We start from the raw sequence: 21,327 nt of genomic DNA, 5'->3' as shown, positions 1-21,327 counted from the left end.
CCAACACGAGCAGCTGTAGCGGACAAACGATATGTCGTGTTGACTTCAAAACACTGTAGGATGAACCTACACAGAGGGGAGCAAATTCCTATTGAAGAAACAACAGACTGTGGTCAGTGGGAGGGGCTTATAATGACAAACGAAAATCCCTCGCCATAACAACGCCATATATACGAAAACGCTTATAACTCTAGAGTGCAAAGTTCAAACTGCTTCATATTTGATACAAACGATCACTGTCCAGAGCTAAACAACAAACGATAACCAATTTACCCACAATGCCTTGCGTTCTCAGAGGGCGCCGCTTCTGTGGTCGTCCAACACGAGCAGCTGTAGCGGACAGACGATATATTGTGTTGACTTCAAAACACTGTAGGATGAATATTATTAGATGGAAGCACATTGCTATGGCAAAAAGAGCAGGCTGTGAAAAGTGGGAGGGGCCTATCATGACACAGGAGAATCCTTCGCCATCAGCACGCTGTAATAGGAAAAAGCTTATAACTCTAGAATGCAAAGTTCAAAGTGCTTCATATTTGATAGACATGATGACCGTACAGCCCCAAACAACAAACGATAACCAATTTACCCATAATGCCTTGTGTTCTCAGAGGAAGCCGCTTCTGTTTTCATCCAACACGAGCAGCTGTAGCGGACAGACGATATGTCGTGTTGACTTCAAAACACTGTAGGATGAATCTTATTAGATGGAAGCACATTGCTATGGCAAAAAGAGCAGGCTGTGAAAAGTGGGAGGGGCCTATCATGACACAGGAAAATCCATCGCCATAGCTACGCCGTTATACGAAAACACTTACAACTCCAGGCCGATTCCCAAATCCCCAACAGTGGTATACGTGACCGTGGGTTACCGCCCTCGGCCGCTTCATCGGAACCTATGACGCCGCTCGCGGCTTTAATTAGGTTCCGATGTCCCAGAATGGGACAGAGGAACCTATTGTTTTCGCTATTATATCGTTTTATTATTATACCCCGCCCGCCTTTGATCGCTAATTCGACCCCCTAAAAATGCCCGAAAACTCACCGAAATTTGCACGCACCTCAGGCCTGGCGAAAAATTTGATAATTAGGTGGCGTGAAAAAAAACGGACAGAAAACGCACGCGTAGCGTGCGTTTTCGCCGCCAAAAAAACGATGGAACCGCACGACCGCCAGGTTTGACCGATATGTACGAAAATCGCCACGTGTAGTCTCCGCCCCAGAATGAGCAAAAAGTTACATTGTGACCCCGCCCAAAACCAAACAGGAAGTCAGCCATCTTGGGTCAAAGGTCAAAAATGGCGTTTCGCCCTCGAAACGCATCTGCGCTATCTAGTCTGAGGGGATTCATCCGATTCGCTTACAACTTGGCAACACCACATAGGACCCATTGAAGATGAAAAGTTATCGAAAGAATTTTCGTATCTGTCACGGTTTGGTCGTGGCGCCGCCACAAAAATGCAATGCTAATTTTCGTTAGCACGCAAAAAATTCCAAATCTCCATAACTCTGACACACAAACTTCAATCAGCTTCAAATTTCACACAAAGGACATGTGCCCAAGCTTGGTCATGACTGCTTTGAAACATTTCCCATCATGCCTTGTGTTTTCGACCGGTGTCATTTAAGGTCATGTACACGGTTAGCATTTACAGGACGCCGTTCTAGGAGAAAGCTTATAACTCTAGAATGCAAAGTTCAAACTGCTTCATATTTGATACACATGATGACCGTACAGCCATAAACAAAACTCGAGAACCAATTTACCCATAATGCCTTGCGTTCTCAGAGGGCGCCGCTTCTGTGGTCGTCCAACACGAGCAGCTGTAGCGGACAGACGATATGTCGTGTTGACTTCAAAACACTGCAGGATGAATCTTATTAGATGGAAGCACATTTCTATGGCAAATAGAGCAGGCTGTGAAAAGTGGGAGGGGCCTATAATGACACATGAAAATCCCTCGCCATAACTACGCCGTTATACGAAAACGCTTATAACTCTAGAGTGCAAAGTTCAAACTGCTTCATATTTGATACACACGATCACTGTCCAGAGCCAAACAACAAACGATAACCAATTTACCCACAATGCCTTGCGTTCTCAGTGGGCGCCGCTTCTGTGGTCGGCCTACACGAGCAGCTGTAGCGGACAGACGATATGTCGTGTTGACTTCAAAACACTGTAGGATGAACCTACACAGAGGGGAGCAAATTGCTATGGAAGAAAAAAAAGGCTGTGATCAGTGGGAGGGGCCTAAAATGTCACTGCAAAATTCTTCGCCATCAACACGCTGTAATAGGAAAATGCTTATAACGCTCCAATGCAAAGTTCAAACTGCTTCATATTTGATACACACGATGATTGTCCATCCATAAACAACGCTCGATGACCAAATTACCCATCATGGCCAGTGGGAGGGGCCTATCATTACACAGGTAAATCCTTCGCCATAACTACGCCGTTTTACGAAAACGCTTACAACTCCAGAATGCAAAGTTCAAAGTGCTTCATATTTGATACACATGATGACCGTACAGCCCCAAACAACAAACGATAACCAAAAACACCCACAATGCCTTGCGCTCTCAGAGGGCGCCGCTTCTTGGGCCGTCCTACGCCAGCAACTCTAGCGGCAAGACGACATGTCGTGTTGACTTCAAAACACTGTAGGATGAATCTTATTTGATGGAAGCACATTGCTATGGCAAATAGAGCAGGCTGTGAAAAGTGGGAGGGGCCTATCATGACACAGGAAAATCCCTCACCATAACTACGCCGTTATACGAAAACGCTTACAACTCCAGGCCAATTCCCAAATCCTCAACAGTGGTATACGTGACCGTGGGTTACCGCCCCCGGCCGCTTCATCGGAACCTATGACGCCGCTCGCGGCTTTAATTAGGTTCCGATGTCCCAGAATGGGACAGAGGAACCTATTGTTTTCGCTTTTATTTCCTATTATTATTATTATTATACCCCGCCCGCCTTTGATCGCTAATTCGACCCCCTAAAAATGCCCGAAAACTCACCGAAATTTGCACGCACCTCAGGCCTGGCGAAAAATTTGACAATTTGGTGGCGTGAAAAAAAAACGGACAGAAAACGCACGCATAGCGTGCGTTTTTGCCGCCAAAATAAACGATGGAACCACACGACCACCAGGTCTGACCGATTTGCACGAAAATCGCCACATGTAGTCTTCGCCCCAGAATGAGCAAAAAGTTACATTGTGACCCCGCCCAAAACCAAACAGGAAGTCAGCCATCTTGGGTCAAAGGTCAAAAATGGCGTTTCGCCCTCGAAACGCATCTGCGCTATCTAGTCTGAGGGGATTCATCCGATTCGCTTAAAACTTGGCAACACCACATAGGACCCATTGAAGATGAAAAGTTATCGAAAGAATTTTTGTATCTGTCACGGTTTGGTCGTGGCGCCGCCACAAAACTGCAATGCTAATTTTCGTTAGCACGCAAAAAATTCCAAATCTCCATAACTCTGACTCACAAACTTCGATCAGCTTCAAATTTCACACAAAGGACATGTGCCCAAGCTTGGTCATGACTGCTTTGAAACATTTCCCATCATGCCTTGTGTTTTCGACCGGTGTCATTTAAGGTCATGTACACGGTTAGCATTTACAGGACGCCGTTCTAGGAAAAAGCTTATAACTCTAGAATGCAAAGTTCAAACTGCTTCATATTTGATACACATGATGACCGTACAGCCATAAACAAAACTCGAGAACCAATTTACCCATAATGCCTTGCGTTCTCAGAGGGCGCCGCTTCTATGGTCGTCCTACACGAGCAGCTGTAGCGGACAGACGATATGTCGTGTTGACTTCAAAACACTGTAGGATGAACCTACACAGAGGGTAGCAAATTGCTATGGAAGAAAAAACAGGCTGTGATCAGTGGGAGGGGCCTATAATGACACGGGAGAATCCTTCGCCATCAGCACGCTATAATAGGAAAATGCTTATAACGCTTCAATGCAAAGTTCAAACTGCTTCATATTTGATACACACGATGATTGTCCATCCATAAACAACGCTCGATGACCAAATTACCCATCATGGCCAGTGGGAGGGGCCTATAATCACACACGAAAATCCCTCGCCATAACTACGCCGTTATACGAAAACGCTTATAACTCTAGAGTGCAAAGTTCAAACTGCTTCATATTTGATACACACGATCACTGTTCAGAGCTAAACAACAAACGATAACCAATTTACCCACAATGCCTTGCGTTCTCAGAGGGCGCCGCTTCTGTGGTCGTCCTACACGAGCAGCTGTAGCGGACAGACGATATGTCGTATTGACTTCATAACACTGTAGGATGAACCTACACAGAGGGTAGCAAATTGCTATGGAAGAAAAAACAGGCTGTGATCAGTGGGAGGGGCCTGAAATGTCACTGGAAAATTCTTCGCCATCAACACGCTGTAATAGGAAAATGCTTATACCGCTCCAATGCAAAGTTCAAACTGCTTCATATTTGATACACATGATGACCGTACAGCCATAAACAAAACTCGAGAACCAATTTACCCATAATGCCTTGCGTTCTCAGAGGGCGCCGCTTCTGTGGTCGTCCAACACGAGCAGCTGTAGCGGACAGACGATATGTCGTGTTGACTTCAAAACACTGTAGGATGAATCTTATTAGATGGAAGCACGAAGCACATTTCTATGGCAAATAGAGCAGGCTGTGAAAAGTGGGAGGGGCCTATCATGACACAGGAAAATCCCTCGCCATAACTACGCCGTTATACGAAAACGCTTGCAACTCCAGAATGCAAAGTTCAAACTGCTTCATATTTGATACACATGATGACTGTACAGCCATAAACAAAACTCGAGAACCAATTTACCCATAATGCCTTGCGTTCTCAGAGGGCGCCGCTTCTGTGGTCGTCCAACACGAGCAGCTGTAGCGGACAGACGATATGTCGTGTTGACTTCAAAACACTGTAGGATGAACCTACACAGAGGGTAGCAAATTGCTATGGAAGAAAAAACAGGCTGTGATCAGTGGGAGGGGCCTATAATGACACGGGAGAATCCTTCGCCATCAGCACGCTATAATAGGAAAATGCTTATAACGCTTCAATGCAAAGTTCAAACTGCTTCATATTTGATACACACGATGATTGTCCATCCATAAACAACGCTCGATGACCAAATTACCCATCATGGCCAGTGGGAGGGGCCTATAATCACACACGAAAATCCCTCGCCATAACTACGCCGTTATACGAAAACGCTTATAACTCTAGAGTGCAAAGTTCAAACTGCTTCATATTTGATACACACGATCACTGTTCAGAGCTAAACAACAAACGATAACCAATTTACCCACAATGCCTTGCGTTCTCAGAGGGCGCCGCTTCTGTGGTCGTCCTACACGAGCAGCTGTAGCGGACAGACGATATGTCGTATTGACTTCAAAACACTGTAGGATGAACCTACACAGAGGGTAGCAAATTGCTATGGAAGAAAAAACAGGCTGTGATCAGTGGGAGGGGCCTCAAATGTCACTGGAAAATTCTTCGCCATCAACACGCTGTAATAGGAAAATGCTTATACCGCTCCAATGCAAAGTTCAAACTGCTTCATATTTGATACACATGATGACCGTACAGCCATAAACAAAACTCGAGAACCAATTTACCCATAATGCCTTGCGTTCTCAGAGGGCGCCGCTTCTGTGGTCGTCCAACACGAGCAGCTGTAGCGGACAGACGATATGTCGTGTTGACTTCAAAACACTGTAGGATGAATCTTATTAGATGGAAGCACGAAGCACATTTCTATGGCAAATAGAGCAGGCTGTGAAAAGTGGGAGGGGCCTATCATGACACAGGAAAATCCCTCGCCATAACTACGCCGTTATACGAAAACGCTTGCAACTCCAGAATGCAAAGTTCAAACTGCTTCATATTTGATACACATGATGACTGTACAGCCATAAACAAAACTCGAGAACCAATTTACCCATAATGCCTTGCGTTCTCAGAGGGCGCCGCTTCTGTGGTCGTCCAACACGAGCAGCTGTAGCGGACAGACGATATGTCGTGTTGACTTCAAAACACTGTAGGATGAATCTTATTAGATGGAAGCACGAAGCACATTTCTATGGCAAATAGAGCAGGCTGTGAAAAGTGGGAGGGGCCTATCATGACACAGGAAAATCCCTCGCTATAACTACGCCGTTATACGAAAACGCTTGCAACTCCAGAATGCAAAGTTCAAACTGCTTCATATTTGATACACATGATGACTGTACAGCCATAAACAAAACTCGAGAACCAATTTACCCATAATGCCTTGCGTTCTCAGAGGGCGCCGCTTCTGTGGTCGTCCAACACGAGCAGCTGTAGCGGACAGACGATATGTCGTGTTGACTTCAAAACAATGTAGGATGAATCTTATTAGATGGAAGCACGAAGCACATTTCTATGGCAAATAGAGCAGGCTGTGAAAAGTGGGAGGGGCCTATCATGACACAGGAAAATCCCTCGCCATAACTACGCCGTTATACGAAAACGCTTGCAACTCCAGAATGCAAAGTTCAAACTGCTTCATATTTGATACACACGATGATTGTCCATCCATAAACAAAGCTCGATGACCAAATTACCCATCATGGCCAGTGGGAAGGGCCTATAATGACACATGAAAATCCCTCGCCATAACTACGCCGTTATAAGAAAACGCTTATAACTCTAGAATGCAAAGTTCAAACTGCTTCATATTTGATACACATGATGACCGTACAGCCATAAACAAAACTCGAGAACCAATTTACCCATAATGCCTTGCGTTCTCACAGGGCGCCGCTTCTGTGGTCGTCCAACACGAGCAGCTGTAGCGGAGAGACGATATGTCGTGTTGACTTCAAAACACTGTAGGATGAACCTACACAGAGGGGAGCAAATTGCTATGGAAGAAAAAACAGGCTGTGATCAGTGGGAGGGGCCTATAATGACACGGGAGAATCCTTCGCCATCAGCACGCTATAATAGGAAAATGCTTATAACGCTTCAATGCAAAGTTCAAACTGCTTCATATTTGATACACACGATGATTGTCCATCAATAAACAACGCTCGATGACCAAATTACCCATCATGGCCAGTGGGAGGGGCCTATAATGACACAAGAAAATCCCTCGCCATAACTACGCCGTTATACGAAAACGCTTATAACTCTAGAGTGCAAAGTTCAAACTGCTTCATATTTGATACACACGATCACTGTCCAGAGCTAAACAACAAACGATAACCAATTTTCCCACAATGCCTTGCGTTCACAGAGGGCGTCGCTTCTGTGGTCGTCCTACACGAGCAGCTGTGGCGGACAGACGATATGTCGTGTTGACTTGAAAACACTGTAGGATGAATCTTATTAGATGGAAGCACATTGCGATGGAAAATATACCAGGCTGTGAAAAGTGGGAGGGGCCTATCATGACACAGGAGAATTCTTCGCCATCAGCACGCTGTAATAGGAAAAAGCTTATAACTCCAGAATGCTAAATTCAAACTGCTTCATATTTGATACACACGACGACTGTCCAGCCATAAACAAAACTCCATAACCAATTTACCCATAATGCCTTGCGTTCTCAGAGGGCGCCGCTTCTGTGGTCGTCCTACACGAGCAGCTGTAGCGGACAAACGATATGTCGTGTTGACTTCAAAACACTGTAGGATGAATCTTATTAGATGGAAGCACATTGCTATGGCAAATAGAGCAGGCTGTGAAAAGTGGGAAGGGCCTATCATGACAGGAAAATCTTTCGCCATTTCTTGGTAAATGCAATATCTCAGTTGTTTTTACACCAATTTACACCAAATTTGCTCAGGCCAATTCCCAAAACAGTGGTATACGTGACCGTGGGTTACCGCCCCCGGCCGCTTCATCGGAACCTATGACGCCGCTCGCGGCTTTAATTATTATTATTATTATACCCCGCCCGCCTTTGATCGCTAATTCGACCCCCTAAAAATGCCCGAAAACTCACCGAAATTTGCACGCACCTCAGGCCTGGCGAAAAATTTGATAATTTGGTGGCGTGAAAAAAAACGGACAGAAAACGCACGCGTAGCGTGCGTTTTAGCCGCCAAAACAAACGATGGAACCACACGACTGCCAGGTCTGACCGATTTGCACGAAAATCGCCACATGTAGTCTTCGCCCCAGAATGAGCAAAAAGTTACATTGTGACCCCGCCCAAAACCAAACAGGAAGTCAGCCATCTTGGGTCAAAGGTCAAAAATGGCGTTTCGCCCTCGAAACGCATCTGCGCTATCTCGTCTGAGGGGATTCATCCAATTCGCTTAAAACTTGGCAACACCACATAGGACCCATTGAAGATGAAAAGTTATCGAAAGAATTTTCGTATCTGTCACGGTTTGGTCGTGGCGCCGCCACAAAAATGCAATGCTAATTTTCGTTAGCACGCAAAAAATTCCAAATCTCCATAACTCTGACACACAAACTTCGATCAGCTTCAAATTTCACACAAAAGACATGTGCCCAAGCTTGGTCATGACTGCTTTGAAACATTTCCCATCATGCCTTGTGTTTTCGACCGGTGTCATTTAAGGTCATGTACACGGTTAGCATTTACAGGACGCCGTTCTAGGAAAAAGCTTATAACTCTAGAATGCAAAGTTCAAACTGCTTCATATTTGATACACACGATCACTGTCCAGAGCTAAACAACAAACGATAACCAATTTACCCACAATGCCTTGCGTTCTCAGTGGGCGCCGCTTCTGTGGTCGGCCTACACGAGCAGCTGTAGTGGACAGACGATATGTCGTGTTGACTTCAAAACACTGTAGGATGAACCTACACAGAGGGTAGCAAATTGCTATGGAAGAAAAAACAGGCTGTGATCAGTGGGAGGGGCCTATAATGACACGGGAGAATCCTTCGCCATCAGCACGCTATAATAGGAAAATGCTTATAACGCTTCAATGCAAAGTTCAAACTGCTTCATATTTGATACACACGATGATTGTCCATCCATAAACAACGCTCGATGACCAAATTACCCATCATGGCCAGTGGGAGGGGCCTATAATGACACACGAAAATCCCTCGCCATAACTACGCCGTTATACGAAAACGCTTATAACTCTAGAGTGCAAAGTTCAAACTGCTTCATATTTGATACATACGATCACTGTCCACAGCTAAACAACAAACGATAACCAATTTACCCACAATGCCTTGCGTTCTCAGAGGGCGCCGCTTCTGTGGTCGTCCTACACGAGCAGCTGTAGCGGACAGACGATATGTCGTGTTGACTTCAAAACACTGTAGGATGAATCTTATTAGATGGAAGCACATTGCTATGGCAAATAGAGCAGGCTGTGAAAAGTGGGAGGGGCCTATCATGACACAGGAAAATCCCTCGCCATAACTACGCCGTTATACGAAAACGCTTATAACTCTAGAGTGCAAAGTTCAAACTGCTTCATATTTGATACACACGATCACTGTCCAGAGCTAAACAACAAACGATAACCAATTTACCCACAATGCCTTGCGTTCTCAGAGGGCGCCGCTTCTGTGGTCGTCCTACACGAGCAGCTGTAGCGGACAGACGATATGTCGTGTTGACTTCAAAACACTGTAGGATGAACCTACACAGAGGGGAGCAAATTCCTATTGAAGAAACAACAGACTGTGGTCAGTGGGAGTGGCCTAAAATGTCACTGGAAAATTCTTCGCCATCAACACGCTATAATAGGAAAATTCTTATACCGCTCCAATGCAAAGTTCAAACTGCTTCATATTTGATACACACGATGATTGTCCATCGATGAACAACGCTCGATGACCAAATTACCCATCATGGCCAGTGGGAGGGGCCTATAATCACACAGGAAAATCCCTCGCCATAACTACGCCGTTATACGAAAACGCTTATAACTCTAGAGTGCAAAGTTCAAACTGCTTCATTTTTGATACACATGATGACCGTACAGCCCCAAACAACAAACGATAACCAAAAAACACCCACAATGCCTTGCGCTCTCAGAGGGCGCCGCTTCTTGGGCTGTCCTACACCAGCAGCTCTAGCTGCAAGACGACATGTCGTGTTGACTTCAAAACACTGTAGGATGAATCTTATTAGATGGAAGCACATTGCTATGGCAAATAGAGCAGGCTGTGAAAAGTGGGAGGGGCCTATCATGACACAGGAAAATCCCTCGCCATAACTACACCGTTATACGAAAACGCTTATAACTCTAGGCCAATTCCCAAATCCCCAACAGTGGTATACGTGACCGTGGGTTACCGCCCCCGGCCGCTTCATCGGAACCTATGACGCCGCTCGCGGCTTTAATTATTATTATTATTATACCCCGCCCGCCTTTGATCGCTAATTCGACCCCCTAAAAATGCCCGAAAACTCACCGAAATTTGCACGCACCTCAGGCCTGGCGAAAAATTTGATAATTTGGTGGCGTGAAAAAAAAACGGACAGAAAACGCACGCGTAGCGTGCGTTTTAGCCGCCAAAACAAACGATGGAACCACACGACTGCCAGGTCTGACCGATTTGCACGAAAATCGCCACATGTAGTCTTCGCCCCAGAATGAGCAAAAAGTTACATTGTGACCCCGCCCAAAACCAAACAGGAAGTCAGCCATCTTGGGTCAAAGGTCAAAAATGCATCTGCGCTATCTCGTCTGAGGGGATTCATCCGATTCGCTTAAAACTTGGCAACACCACATAGGACCCATTGAAGATGAAAAGTTATCGAAAGAATTTTCGTATCTGTCACGGTTTGGTCGTGGCGCCGCCACAAAAATGCAATGCTAATTTTCGTTAGCACGCAAAAAATTCCAAATCTCCATAACTCTGACACACAAACTTCGATCAGCTTCAAATTTCACACAAAGGACATGTGCCCAAGCTTGGTCATGACTGCTTTGAAACATTTCCCATCATGCCTTGTGTTTTCGACCGGTGTCATTTAAGGTCATGTACACGGTTAGCATTTACAGGACGCCGTTCTAGGAAAAAGCTTATAACTGTAGAATGCAAAGTTCAAACTGCTTCATATTTGATACACATGATGACCGTACAGCCATAAACAAAACTCGAAAACCAATTTACCCATAATGCCTTGCGTTCTCAGAGGGCGCCGCTTCTGTGGTCATCCAACACGAGCAGCTGTAGCGGACAGACGATATGTCGTGTTGACTTCAAAACACTGTAGGATGAATCTTATTAGATGGAAGCACATTTCTATGGCAAATAGAGCAAGCTGTGAAAAGTGGGAGGGGCCTATCATGACACAGGAAAATCCCTCGCCATAACTACGCCGTTATACGAAAACGCTTATAACTCTAGAATGCAAAGTTCAAACTGCTTCATATTTGATACACACGATCACTGTCCAGAGCTAAACAACAAACGATAACCAATTTACCCACAATGCCTTGCGTTGTCAGAGGGCGCCGCTTTTGTGGTCGTCCAACACGAGCAGCTGTAGCGGACAGACGATATGTCATGTTGACTTCAAAACACTGTAGGATGAACCTACACAGAGGGGAGCAAATTGCTATGGAAGAAAAAAAAAAGGCTGTGATCAGTGGGAGGGGCCTATAATGACACGGGAGAATCCTTCGCCATCAGCACGCTATAATAGGAAAATGCTTATAACGCTTCAATGCAAAGTTTAAACTGCTTCATATTTTATACACACGATGATTGTCCATCCATGAACAACGCTCGATGACCAAATTACCCATCATGGCCAGTGGGAGGGGCCTATAATGACACACGAAAATCCCTCGCCATAACTACGCCGTTATAAGAAAACGCTTATAACTCTAGAATGCAAAGTTCAAACTGCTTCATATTTGATACACACGATGATTGTCCATCCATGAACAACGCTCGATGACCAAATTACCCATCATGGCCAGTGGGAGGGGCCTATAATGACACATGAAAATCCCTCGCCATAACTATGCCGTTATACAAAAACGCTTATAACTCTAGATTGCAAAGATCAAACTGCTTCATATTTGATACACACGATCACTGTCCAGAGCTAAACAACAAACGATAACCAATTTACCCACAATGCCTTGCGTTCTCAGAGGGCGCCGCTTCTGTGGTCGTCCTACACGAGCAGCTGTAACGGAAAGACGATATGTCGTGTTGACTTGAAAACACTGTAGGATGAATCTTATTAGATGGAAGCACATTGCGATGGAAAATATACCACGCTGTGAAAAGTGGGAGGGGCCTATCATGACACAGGAGAATTCTTCGCCATCAGCACGCTGTAATAGGAAGAAGCTTATAACTCTAGAATGCTAAATTCAAACTGCTTCATATTTGATACACACGATGATTGTCCATCCATGAACAACGCTCGATGACCAAATTACCCATCATGGCCAGTGGGAGGGGCCTATAATCACACAGAAAAATCCTTCGCCATAACTACGCCGTTATACGAAAACGCTTACAACTCCAGAATGCAAAGTTCAAAGTGCTTCATATTTGATACACATGATGACCGTACAACCCCAAACAACAAACGATAACCAAAAACACCCACAATGCTTTGCGCTCTCAGAGGGCGCCGCTTCTTGGGCCGTCCTACGCCAGCAGCTCTGGCAGAAAGACGACATGTCGTGTTGACTTCAAAACACTGTAGGATGAATCTTATTAGATGGAAGCACATTGCTATGGCAAATAGAGCAGGCTGTGAAAAGTGGGAGGGGCCTATCATGACAGGAAAATCTTTTGCCATTTCTTGGTAAATGCAATATCTCAGTTGTTTTTACACCAATTTACACCAAATTTGCTCAGGCCAATTCCCAAAACAGTGGTATACGTGACCGTGGGTTACCGCCCCCGGCCGCTTCATCGGAACCTATGACGCCGCTCGCGGCTTTAATTACATTACTGTCTAATGGGACCAGCTTTGTTTGAACACATGAAATATAATTAACTTTATGTGTTTATTTCACACAACGTGTGACATGTTAGCTTTTATCCTACGTAAATTAGTGGCCATTTATGGTTTGATGACAGTAAGCCATGTATTTTTAACTTGGTCTCACCGGTGGTTAGCGTTAGCTCTTAGTCCACTCTGATGTGTCGTGGGTTAGCTTAGCTTAGTTAGCTTTTCCAGCGTGCATCTGTCTCTCTGGGTGGATCTGGCGGAGGATCTTGGACTGGTTCACTTTGTTGGATGTCTGGTCTTTAACCAAGCACCGGTACATCCACAGTGAAACATGAAACTGCTAATGTACACCGCTACTTTGGAGCAGTTCAAGCCGTTCATCTGCCTACATCCCCCAGAATGCCTTGCGGTTCTGGGTCGCGTGTTGTTTCTGGGTTTTTTCTAACTGAGTTCAGTGAAATTATCAAACATTCTCTCACATATTTTCTTTTCGATATATATTGTTATCGATTTATCGGCCAGGCTTATAATCCAGTATATCTGAACGCCTCTCCTAAGCAGAGGTTGAGACGGAGCACCAAGTGAAAACAATTAAACTTTCACTCAGTGCAATTCATGTTTCTGTGTCACATTATTGCTATAGCTATGCTGGACCCCTATACTGCACCATTGTAGATCTGTACATTAAGATTTAAAGTGTACTAAAGATGTCACAATTACAGATTTTCTCGCTACAATTATTGTCAGAGAATTAATTGCGATATTATGATCATCACGATTATTTTTGCTTTTTTTACTGTATTTTCACACTATATATTGAATAATTAAAGTCACATGAACACTTCTTATAGGTCTTGAATATTCATTTATTTTCCTTTCTTTGATACTCTAATAACAAAATAATGTATCAACAATCGAAAATAAACAGAGTACAAGAAAAATGTAAATAATCCCATTTTTAAATCCCGGAATTTAAAAACAAATCATATCTGCTGTGAAAACTATTAACTACAGTATGTCTCCCACAAAGTATAAATCATATAAAGGATAAAGGAGCTGTCTATGAAAATATATAAATATTGAAAATAAATAATATATTATATAACAAATTAATATAAATGAAATATATAATTATATACTATCAGAAATAAATATATAAGTTGCAGTTTAATAATAAATACATTTCCTCTACTTTTATTTGCCGTGTGCTACATCTTAAATTTGTACAGCTTTTCTTTCATTTATGAATGTATAAATATTTATCAATTTTTAATCACATCATTCATATCCTATGACTTGGTTCACATTAATATTTTGTTTCAGATGCAGTGAGGAAATGATGTCACTGGCTGGAAAACCAGGGGAATAAACTAGTAAGGCTGGACTGAACGATGGATGGATGGATGAGCACTATTTTTGCTAAATATTTTCTTTGTGCAGTACCTCTGCCAACTGTAAATATTTTATTTTTCCATTTCCGATAGCCTACAGTACCTATAAGTTTGAAAGTGTCAGCATTTTGTGCCTTTTATAGCCCTAAACATCACTATTTCCTGATACGGCAGAGACGCTGCACAGTCTCACTCTGCTGTAAGGCAGGAGGAGGAGGAGCCAGGAGGAGGCCACACCCTCTCCCAAAAGCACATTGTTGCTCTGCCTCTGTTCTCATAGCGTGTTTTTATGTGTTTGCAGATGCTCAGTCAGTTCCCTAAGATTAAAACCATTTACCGTGCTATGCTAAATGCTATACGTACGTTCACAGTGCATTAGTGAATTGATACAGCGTGGCCGCTGCTACGTTCTCTAGTGGGCGGGATTATAACACTACAGTCAGGATGACAGCGCCAAAGACGATTAAGAAACTTTCTTTTGAGGAAAAACGACAGCTTTTAAAAGATGGAGACCAACACCTGAGCTACCAGACCTTCAGCAAAGGTAAGGTCAGAACATTGTTCATATTTTCTACAGTGAATGGTAGGATTGACTTTGTGGATGTTGTCATTTTCTCTGTGTTTCTGTGTTTCCAACACAAACAACAGATGTGCTGCCGTGTCATGAGATATATGTTGTTGGGAGAGTATGGAGGCTATATTAAATAGTTGTTTATGTTTCTTTAATGGTGTTTATTATGTTGATTTTGTTAGTTGGATAAATGCTTGTCCATGTGGATCTTATTGGGTTTTTTCTTTCTTATTATGAATTTTGTATTTTAATAAGCGCATTGAGATGACTTTGTTGTACATTGTGCTATACAAATAAAGTTGAATTGAATTGAATTAACGATTGCCAGCAGAAACATATGAAATTGTCATTGGTGTTGACATTGGTGGGCTCGATTTGCAACGCCCTGCCTACCCTACCCTAGTTCTCACGGCACGTCACTGTCAATAGCATAACATTTTAGTCATAAGTATTTAAATTAAAAAAGAATACTTGATGAGGCAAACCACCACTAGAGGGCACTTTAAATGTATATTTCTTTTTTATAGCAAAGATATAGTGTGCATTATATTTATCTTGTTTTTTTTTGTGCAATGCTTTCCTCTAATAATATCAATAATTTGTATTTTGAACCTGTTACTAAGATGTAAATTTAAACGCTGATGTTTTTGTATTTACAGAGATATTTGTAAAACAACCATTTAGTATTATTATTTTTGTGGTTTATTGCATTTTTTTCCAGTCAACATAGACATAAATCTACACATATTCAAAGTTTAAAATGTATTGTGTGAAAAATACTCAAAAAAAATATATTAATACATAAAACGTTTTTTATTCTTACTAAGGGCTTACTAATATATATAAACAAAGTTCACAAAAATTAATATTAAAAAAACAAATGAAAATACTAAATAAAATGTAAGTTGAAGATTAAAAAAGAAACACAAACTTAAAACATATTTACATATATACATACACATGTGAATCCAAACATAGATATTCCACATAGATTGTAACGGTGGTGGCATTGAGTAAAGTAATGAGGTCGGAGGATTGTTATAGGACAGTCAGTGTTGGTGGTGGTGGATGGTCACAGGTAGCTGTGAAGAAGCCCTCACTCAGACCAAAGTCTGGATCCAGGGTTGGGGGTACGGTCACTGTGTCCACTTTGACCTCCGCCCCTTCCCCCGACACCGAGGACTCATTGAGATGGTCCTGATGCTGGTACAGATAGTGCTGAGGCGTCTGGAGCTCTGCTACGTTCCCTGTGCCGTTCGTGGTGGTGACACACAGGTCCATGTAGCCGTAGGACAGCTGCTGGTTCATCACGTCTCCCCACCACCTTCCCAGCTCTCCTATTGGTTCCTGCATCCCCTCCATCTCACATTCCAGGGACCTCAGAGCAGCGTTGAGGTCAGAATCTTCCAAGGTGCTACAATCACCACCGAGAACTTCCTCCAACGCTGCTGCCAGAATGTCTACCCTCATGGAGTCTGGTTTAGTGGACAACAGGGGCTTTTGTTCAGGAGTCACATCTTCATTAGCAGAAGTTCTTGCAGTGTCCTGATTGCCCTGAAAACCGTTGTTCCTCCTCAGCGTTCTGGTCCTGCCTTTGAAGATGCCGTTGACGAACATGTCTGCATACTCTGGGTCAATCTGCCAGAAACCTCCCTTGCTGGGCTCGTCTTTTTGTTTGGGGACCTTCCTGAAGCACTTGTTGCGGGACAAGGTTTGACGAATAGAGTTCTGTAACAAAGACACAATAAAACCAAGATTTATTACAAAGCCATTGAGCAAATATGAGTAAGTGATGAGAAATGAAGGGAGATGGATACTCAAATAATAAAAGTGGGTGTCACTTACCTTCCAGCTGGGTTCTGCGTGTTTGTAGTAGCAGAAGTTCTCTGTTATCCACTTAAAGATGTCGGACACAGTGACTTTGGGCTGTTTGCTGGCCTGCATGGCCATGCAGATGAGAGAGGCGTGAGAACAAGGTGGTTTGACTTTGGGGTCAGTCTTGTAGACCACCTCCACCAGAGGGATGGGCTGCTCCTGGATGCGGGGATGGGGACCAACGGTGGAGTCGCTGCCGAGGTACTGAGCCATCCCGGGGGCTGCGGTGTCTCCCACGGCGAGGCTGGACGGAGAGTCGTTGCCAAGGCGTCTGAGGAAGAGCTGCTCCTGGGAGGAGGGACACCCGGGGCCACTGGGCCACTCCGGGTCTGAGCTGAGGATGGAGAAGTCCTGGAGCCAGTGGAGGCTGGTCAGGGTGTCATCAAGGGGGGCAGGTCCAGACCCTTGGACCTGATCCTCCAGGTACATCTCCAACCTGTCCACCTTAAACCTTTTGGCTCGAGGCATTGGAAAGACCGGCATCCTGGTTTGAGACTGAAGATGCTCCAACTGGCATGGAAAATAAAAGATTGGAAAAATCAACACAAAATTAAAAAAAAATCCTACTTCCTGTTTAAACATCATAATAAATCACTTCCCTGTGGTCTAAATGACATATCTGTGCTGGGGTTTGACTCCTATTCAGCCTCAGAACAAACTTTAAAGTTCTGCTGCTGGTGTATAAATGTGTGAATGGGTTTGGTCCAGAATACATCAGTGAGATTTTAGTCAGATATAAACAGCTTTAATGTCCTGGAAACAAACAGATTCCACACATTAAAAAGATGAAGGTAAAACTAAATGAAACCTTGACCTGCATGGTCAAAGGTCAACAGAATACAATCAATAAATAAACATTAATATAATTTACACATCATCATTTGCCTCCATAGAATTTAAATGTCAGTATTTATATGTTTATTTATTCACATTTATATTGAATTAATGCTAAACATGAATCAATACTGTTTGTTTTTAATAAATTAAATTAGTAAAAGTTTCACAAAAAGGTTTCCACACTGTTGGAATGATATATTAAATAAAACAATTCTGACTAAATAGTAAATGTTAAAATGGATTAGATTTAAGTAGAGTTTTATAACAAAGTAGTTCCAAAGTGCTTTACAATATCAGCTCTCACACAGGATTAGAACTGAATATGTAACTACATTTTTAATCTTATTAAACAAACTGTATTTTTTTCTTTTTTTTACTTGATTCAGGAATTTATCTGAATAAATAACTATATTTACAATATTACAAATCCAGCAAAATTTACTAACTTGATTCAGGAATATCAGTGAACTAATCATTAAAGTTTACAATATTACTTCTAACGTTGGTGACAAACCTTGATCACTGCTGACATCTGCTGGTCAATGTTTACGGGCTGCTTTTAAAGATATTAGACCTCCTTTAGTCAGTCACTGTTGTAGATCCTGCTGCAAAACTCACACTGCGGTAGATTCTGATCAGCTTTCATCTTTTAGCCTGCGTTACCATGACTACCTGTAAACATTGGCTCAACTGCCACTAGTGGGAACTTTAAAAAATGCATGATTATGAGCAGGGCTCCTGTAGCACTACTTAATACCCTAATACTTTTGTTTTTAGCTTTAAAAAAGTAATTTTGGGGTTAAAAAATCTTGTATCTGTAGAAGTCAATGTGAGCATTAGTTACACTGAGCCAAACAGCGGTGCTTATGTTAAAATAACTACTTATTTATTATAATAAAGACAACTATAGCCCTCTTAAGACGTAGGGTAGTGTTTGATACATTTATAATGCATAATAATGGCTTCTAGAATACATAAAAACATGTTTTACATGGTAAACACTGCTTTCAGTCATATTGATTATTTTTCATTTTTTCACCTATTTAAAATAAGGACTAGAAGAAAAACATTTAGATACTTTTATTTTAAACGTAATCTTTAACATTTTAAAAGAGGTCAACAAAGCTATGGAAATAAACTAAAAAAGCTCAATTAAAAAAAAAACAACTGTTGAATGTACAAATATAGACATTAAATAAATGCCTAATCAAAGAAAATGTGCAACATATTTTATAAATAATAAATCAGTGCACACCTGTGGAAGAACTGACATCTCTGACATGAAACCAACAGCAGGGTATCATTAAGAAAATATTATGGGTACAATTATTTTGGCATTTATTTCTCCTCATTTATAATGAAATTATTTTCTAAAAAAATAAAAGAAGAAAAAGCACATGAAAAATAACTAATAGTGTTTTTACTGTTTAAAATGAATTACTGCTGCTGAATGTAGTTTATTTTATATCTGATAACGAGTTACATAAAGTTATGGCTGATAAATATCTCTGTGATTGTCTTTAATTAAACCAGATCAGACTTGATGATTTAATCATTAATTACTGAGAGCAGAACTAACAGGATATTTAGGTGTAATTATCACAATAATTACATTACTGTCTAATGGGACCAGCTTTGTTTGAACACATGAAATATAATTAACTTTATGTGTTTATTTCACACAACGTGTGACATGTTAGCTTTTATCCTACGTAAATTAGTGGCCATTTATGGTTTGATGACAGTAAGCCATGTATTTTTAACTTGGTCTCACCGGTGGTTAGCGTTGGCTCTTAGTCCAGTCTGATGTGTCGGTGGGTTAGCTTAGCTTAGTTAGCTTTTCCAGCGTGCATCTGTCTCTCTGGGTGGATCTGGCGGAGGATCTTGGACTGGTTCACTTTGTTGGATGTCTGGTCTTTAACCAAGCACCGGTACATCCACAGTGAAACATGAAACTGCTAATGTACACCGCTACTTTGGAGCAGTTCAAGCCGTTCATCTGCCTACATCCCCCAGAATGCCTTACGGTTCTGGGTCGCGGGTTGTTTCTGGGTTTTTTCTAACTGAGTTCCGTGAAACTATCAAACATTCTCTCACATATTTTCTTTTCGATGTATATCGTTATCGATTTATCGGCCAGGCTTATAATCCAGTATATCTGAACGCCTCTCCTAAGCAGAGGTTGAGACGGAGCACCAAGTGCAAACAATTAAACTTTCACTCAGCGCGATTCATGTTTCTGTGTCACATTATTGCAATAGCTATGCTGGACCCCTACACTGCACCATTATAGATCTGTACATTAAGATTTAAAGTGTACTAAAGATGTCACATATACAGATTTTCTCGCTACAATTATTGTCAGAGAATTAATTGCGATATTATGATCATCACGATTATTTTTGCTTTTTTTTACTGTATTTTCACACTATATATTGAATAATTAAAGTCACATGAACACTTCTTATAGGTCTTGAATATTCATTTATTTTCCTTTCTTTGATACTCTAATAACAAAATAATGTATCAACAATCGAAAATAAACAGAGTACAAGAAAAATGTAAATAATCCCATTTTTAAATCCCGGAATTTAAAAACAAATCATATCTGCTGTGAAAACTATTAACTACAGTATGTCTCCCACAAAGTATAAATCATATAAAGGATAAAGGAGCTGTCTATGAAAATATATAAATATTGAAAATAAATAATATATTATATAATAAATTAATATAAATGAAATATATAATTATATACTATCAGAAAGAAATATATAAGTTGCAGTTTAATAATAAATACATTTCCTCTACTTTTATTTGCCGTGTGCTACATCTTAAATTTGTACAGCTTTTCTTTCATTTATGAATGTATAAATATTTATCAATTTTTAATCACATCATTCATATCCTATGACTTGGTTCACATTAATATTTTGTTTCAGATGCAGTGAGGAAATGATGTCACTGGCTGGAAAACCAGGGGAATAAACTAGTAAGGCTGGACTGAACGATGGATGGATGGATGAACACTATTTTTGCTAAATATTTTCTTTGTGCAGTACCTCTGCCAACTGTAAATATTTTATTTTTCCATTTCCGATAGCCTACAGTACCTATAAGTTTGAAAGTGTCAGCATTTTGTGCCTTTTATAGCCCTAAACATCACTATTTCCTGATACGGCAGAGACGCTGCACAGTCTCACTCTGCTGTAAGGCAGGAGGAGGAGGAGCCAGGAGGAGGCCACACCCTCTCCCAAAAGCACATTGTTGCTCTGCCTCTGTTCTCATAGCGTGTTTTTATGTGTTTGCAGATGCTCAGTCAGTTCCCTAAGATTAAAACCATTTACCGTGCTATGCTAAATGCTATACGTACGTTCACAGTGCATTAGTGAATTGATACAGCGTGGCCGCTGCTACGTTCTCTAGTGGGCGGGATTATAACACTACAGTCAGGATGACAGCGCCAAAGACGATTAAGAAACTTTCTTTGAGGAAAAACGACAGCTTTTAAAAGATGGAGACCAACACCTGAGCTACCAGACCTTCAGCAAAGGTAAGGTCAGAACATTGTTCATATTTTCTACAGTGAATGGTAGGATTGACTTTGTGGATGTTGTCATTTTCTCTGTGTTTCTGTGTTTCCAACACAAACAACAGATGTGCTGCCGTGTCATGAGATATATGTTGTTGGGAGAG

At 41.9% G+C, this 21,327-nt stretch overlaps 1 protein-coding gene and 1 long non-coding RNA gene across 2 annotated transcripts in view; one reads left to right on the top strand and one right to left on the bottom strand.

Annotated features, from left to right (window-relative positions):
* LOC114460678 (uncharacterized) overlaps positions 1–14,776 on the top strand; it is a 33,625-nt gene extending 18,849 nt beyond the window's left edge. Inside the window, exons 2-3 of the long non-coding RNA XR_003673697.1 lie at positions 14,281–14,330; positions 14,720–14,776. This is a non-coding gene — a long non-coding RNA (uncharacterized LOC114460678). The remainder of the gene's footprint in view (positions 1–14,280; positions 14,331–14,719) is intronic.
* A 1,151-nt stretch (positions 14,777–15,927) lies between these two features.
* LOC114460677 (forkhead box protein J1-B-like) lies at positions 15,928–18,271 on the bottom strand. Its single transcript, XM_028442601.1, has 3 exons — positions 18,146–18,271; positions 16,765–17,304; positions 15,928–16,647 (listed from the first exon to the last, which is right to left on the bottom strand). Exons 1-3 carry the CDS (start codon positions 18,161–18,163, stop codon positions 15,958–15,960), a joined length of 1,248 nt encoding a protein of 415 aa, XP_028298402.1. The 5' UTR covers positions 18,164–18,271; the 3' UTR covers positions 15,928–15,957.
* Positions 18,272–21,327: the final 3,056 nt, after the last annotated feature.

Source organism: Gouania willdenowi, unplaced genomic scaffold (genome assembly GCF_900634775.1).
Source record: "Gouania willdenowi unplaced genomic scaffold, fGouWil2.1 scaffold_59_arrow_ctg1, whole genome shotgun sequence".
Classification (NCBI taxonomy): domain Eukaryota; kingdom Metazoa; phylum Chordata; class Actinopteri; order Blenniiformes; family Gobiesocidae; genus Gouania; species Gouania willdenowi.
This window is presented reverse-complemented; position numbering and strand designations above follow the sequence as displayed.

What these genes read in the sequence shown, in the direction of transcription:
- LOC114460677 (XM_028442601.1), bottom strand. An exon ending in ACGCAGAACCCAGCTGGAAG is followed by an intron (nt 16,648 to 16,764) that starts GTAAGTGACACC and finishes TCTTTGTTACAG; the next exon opens with AACTCTATTCGTCAAACCTT.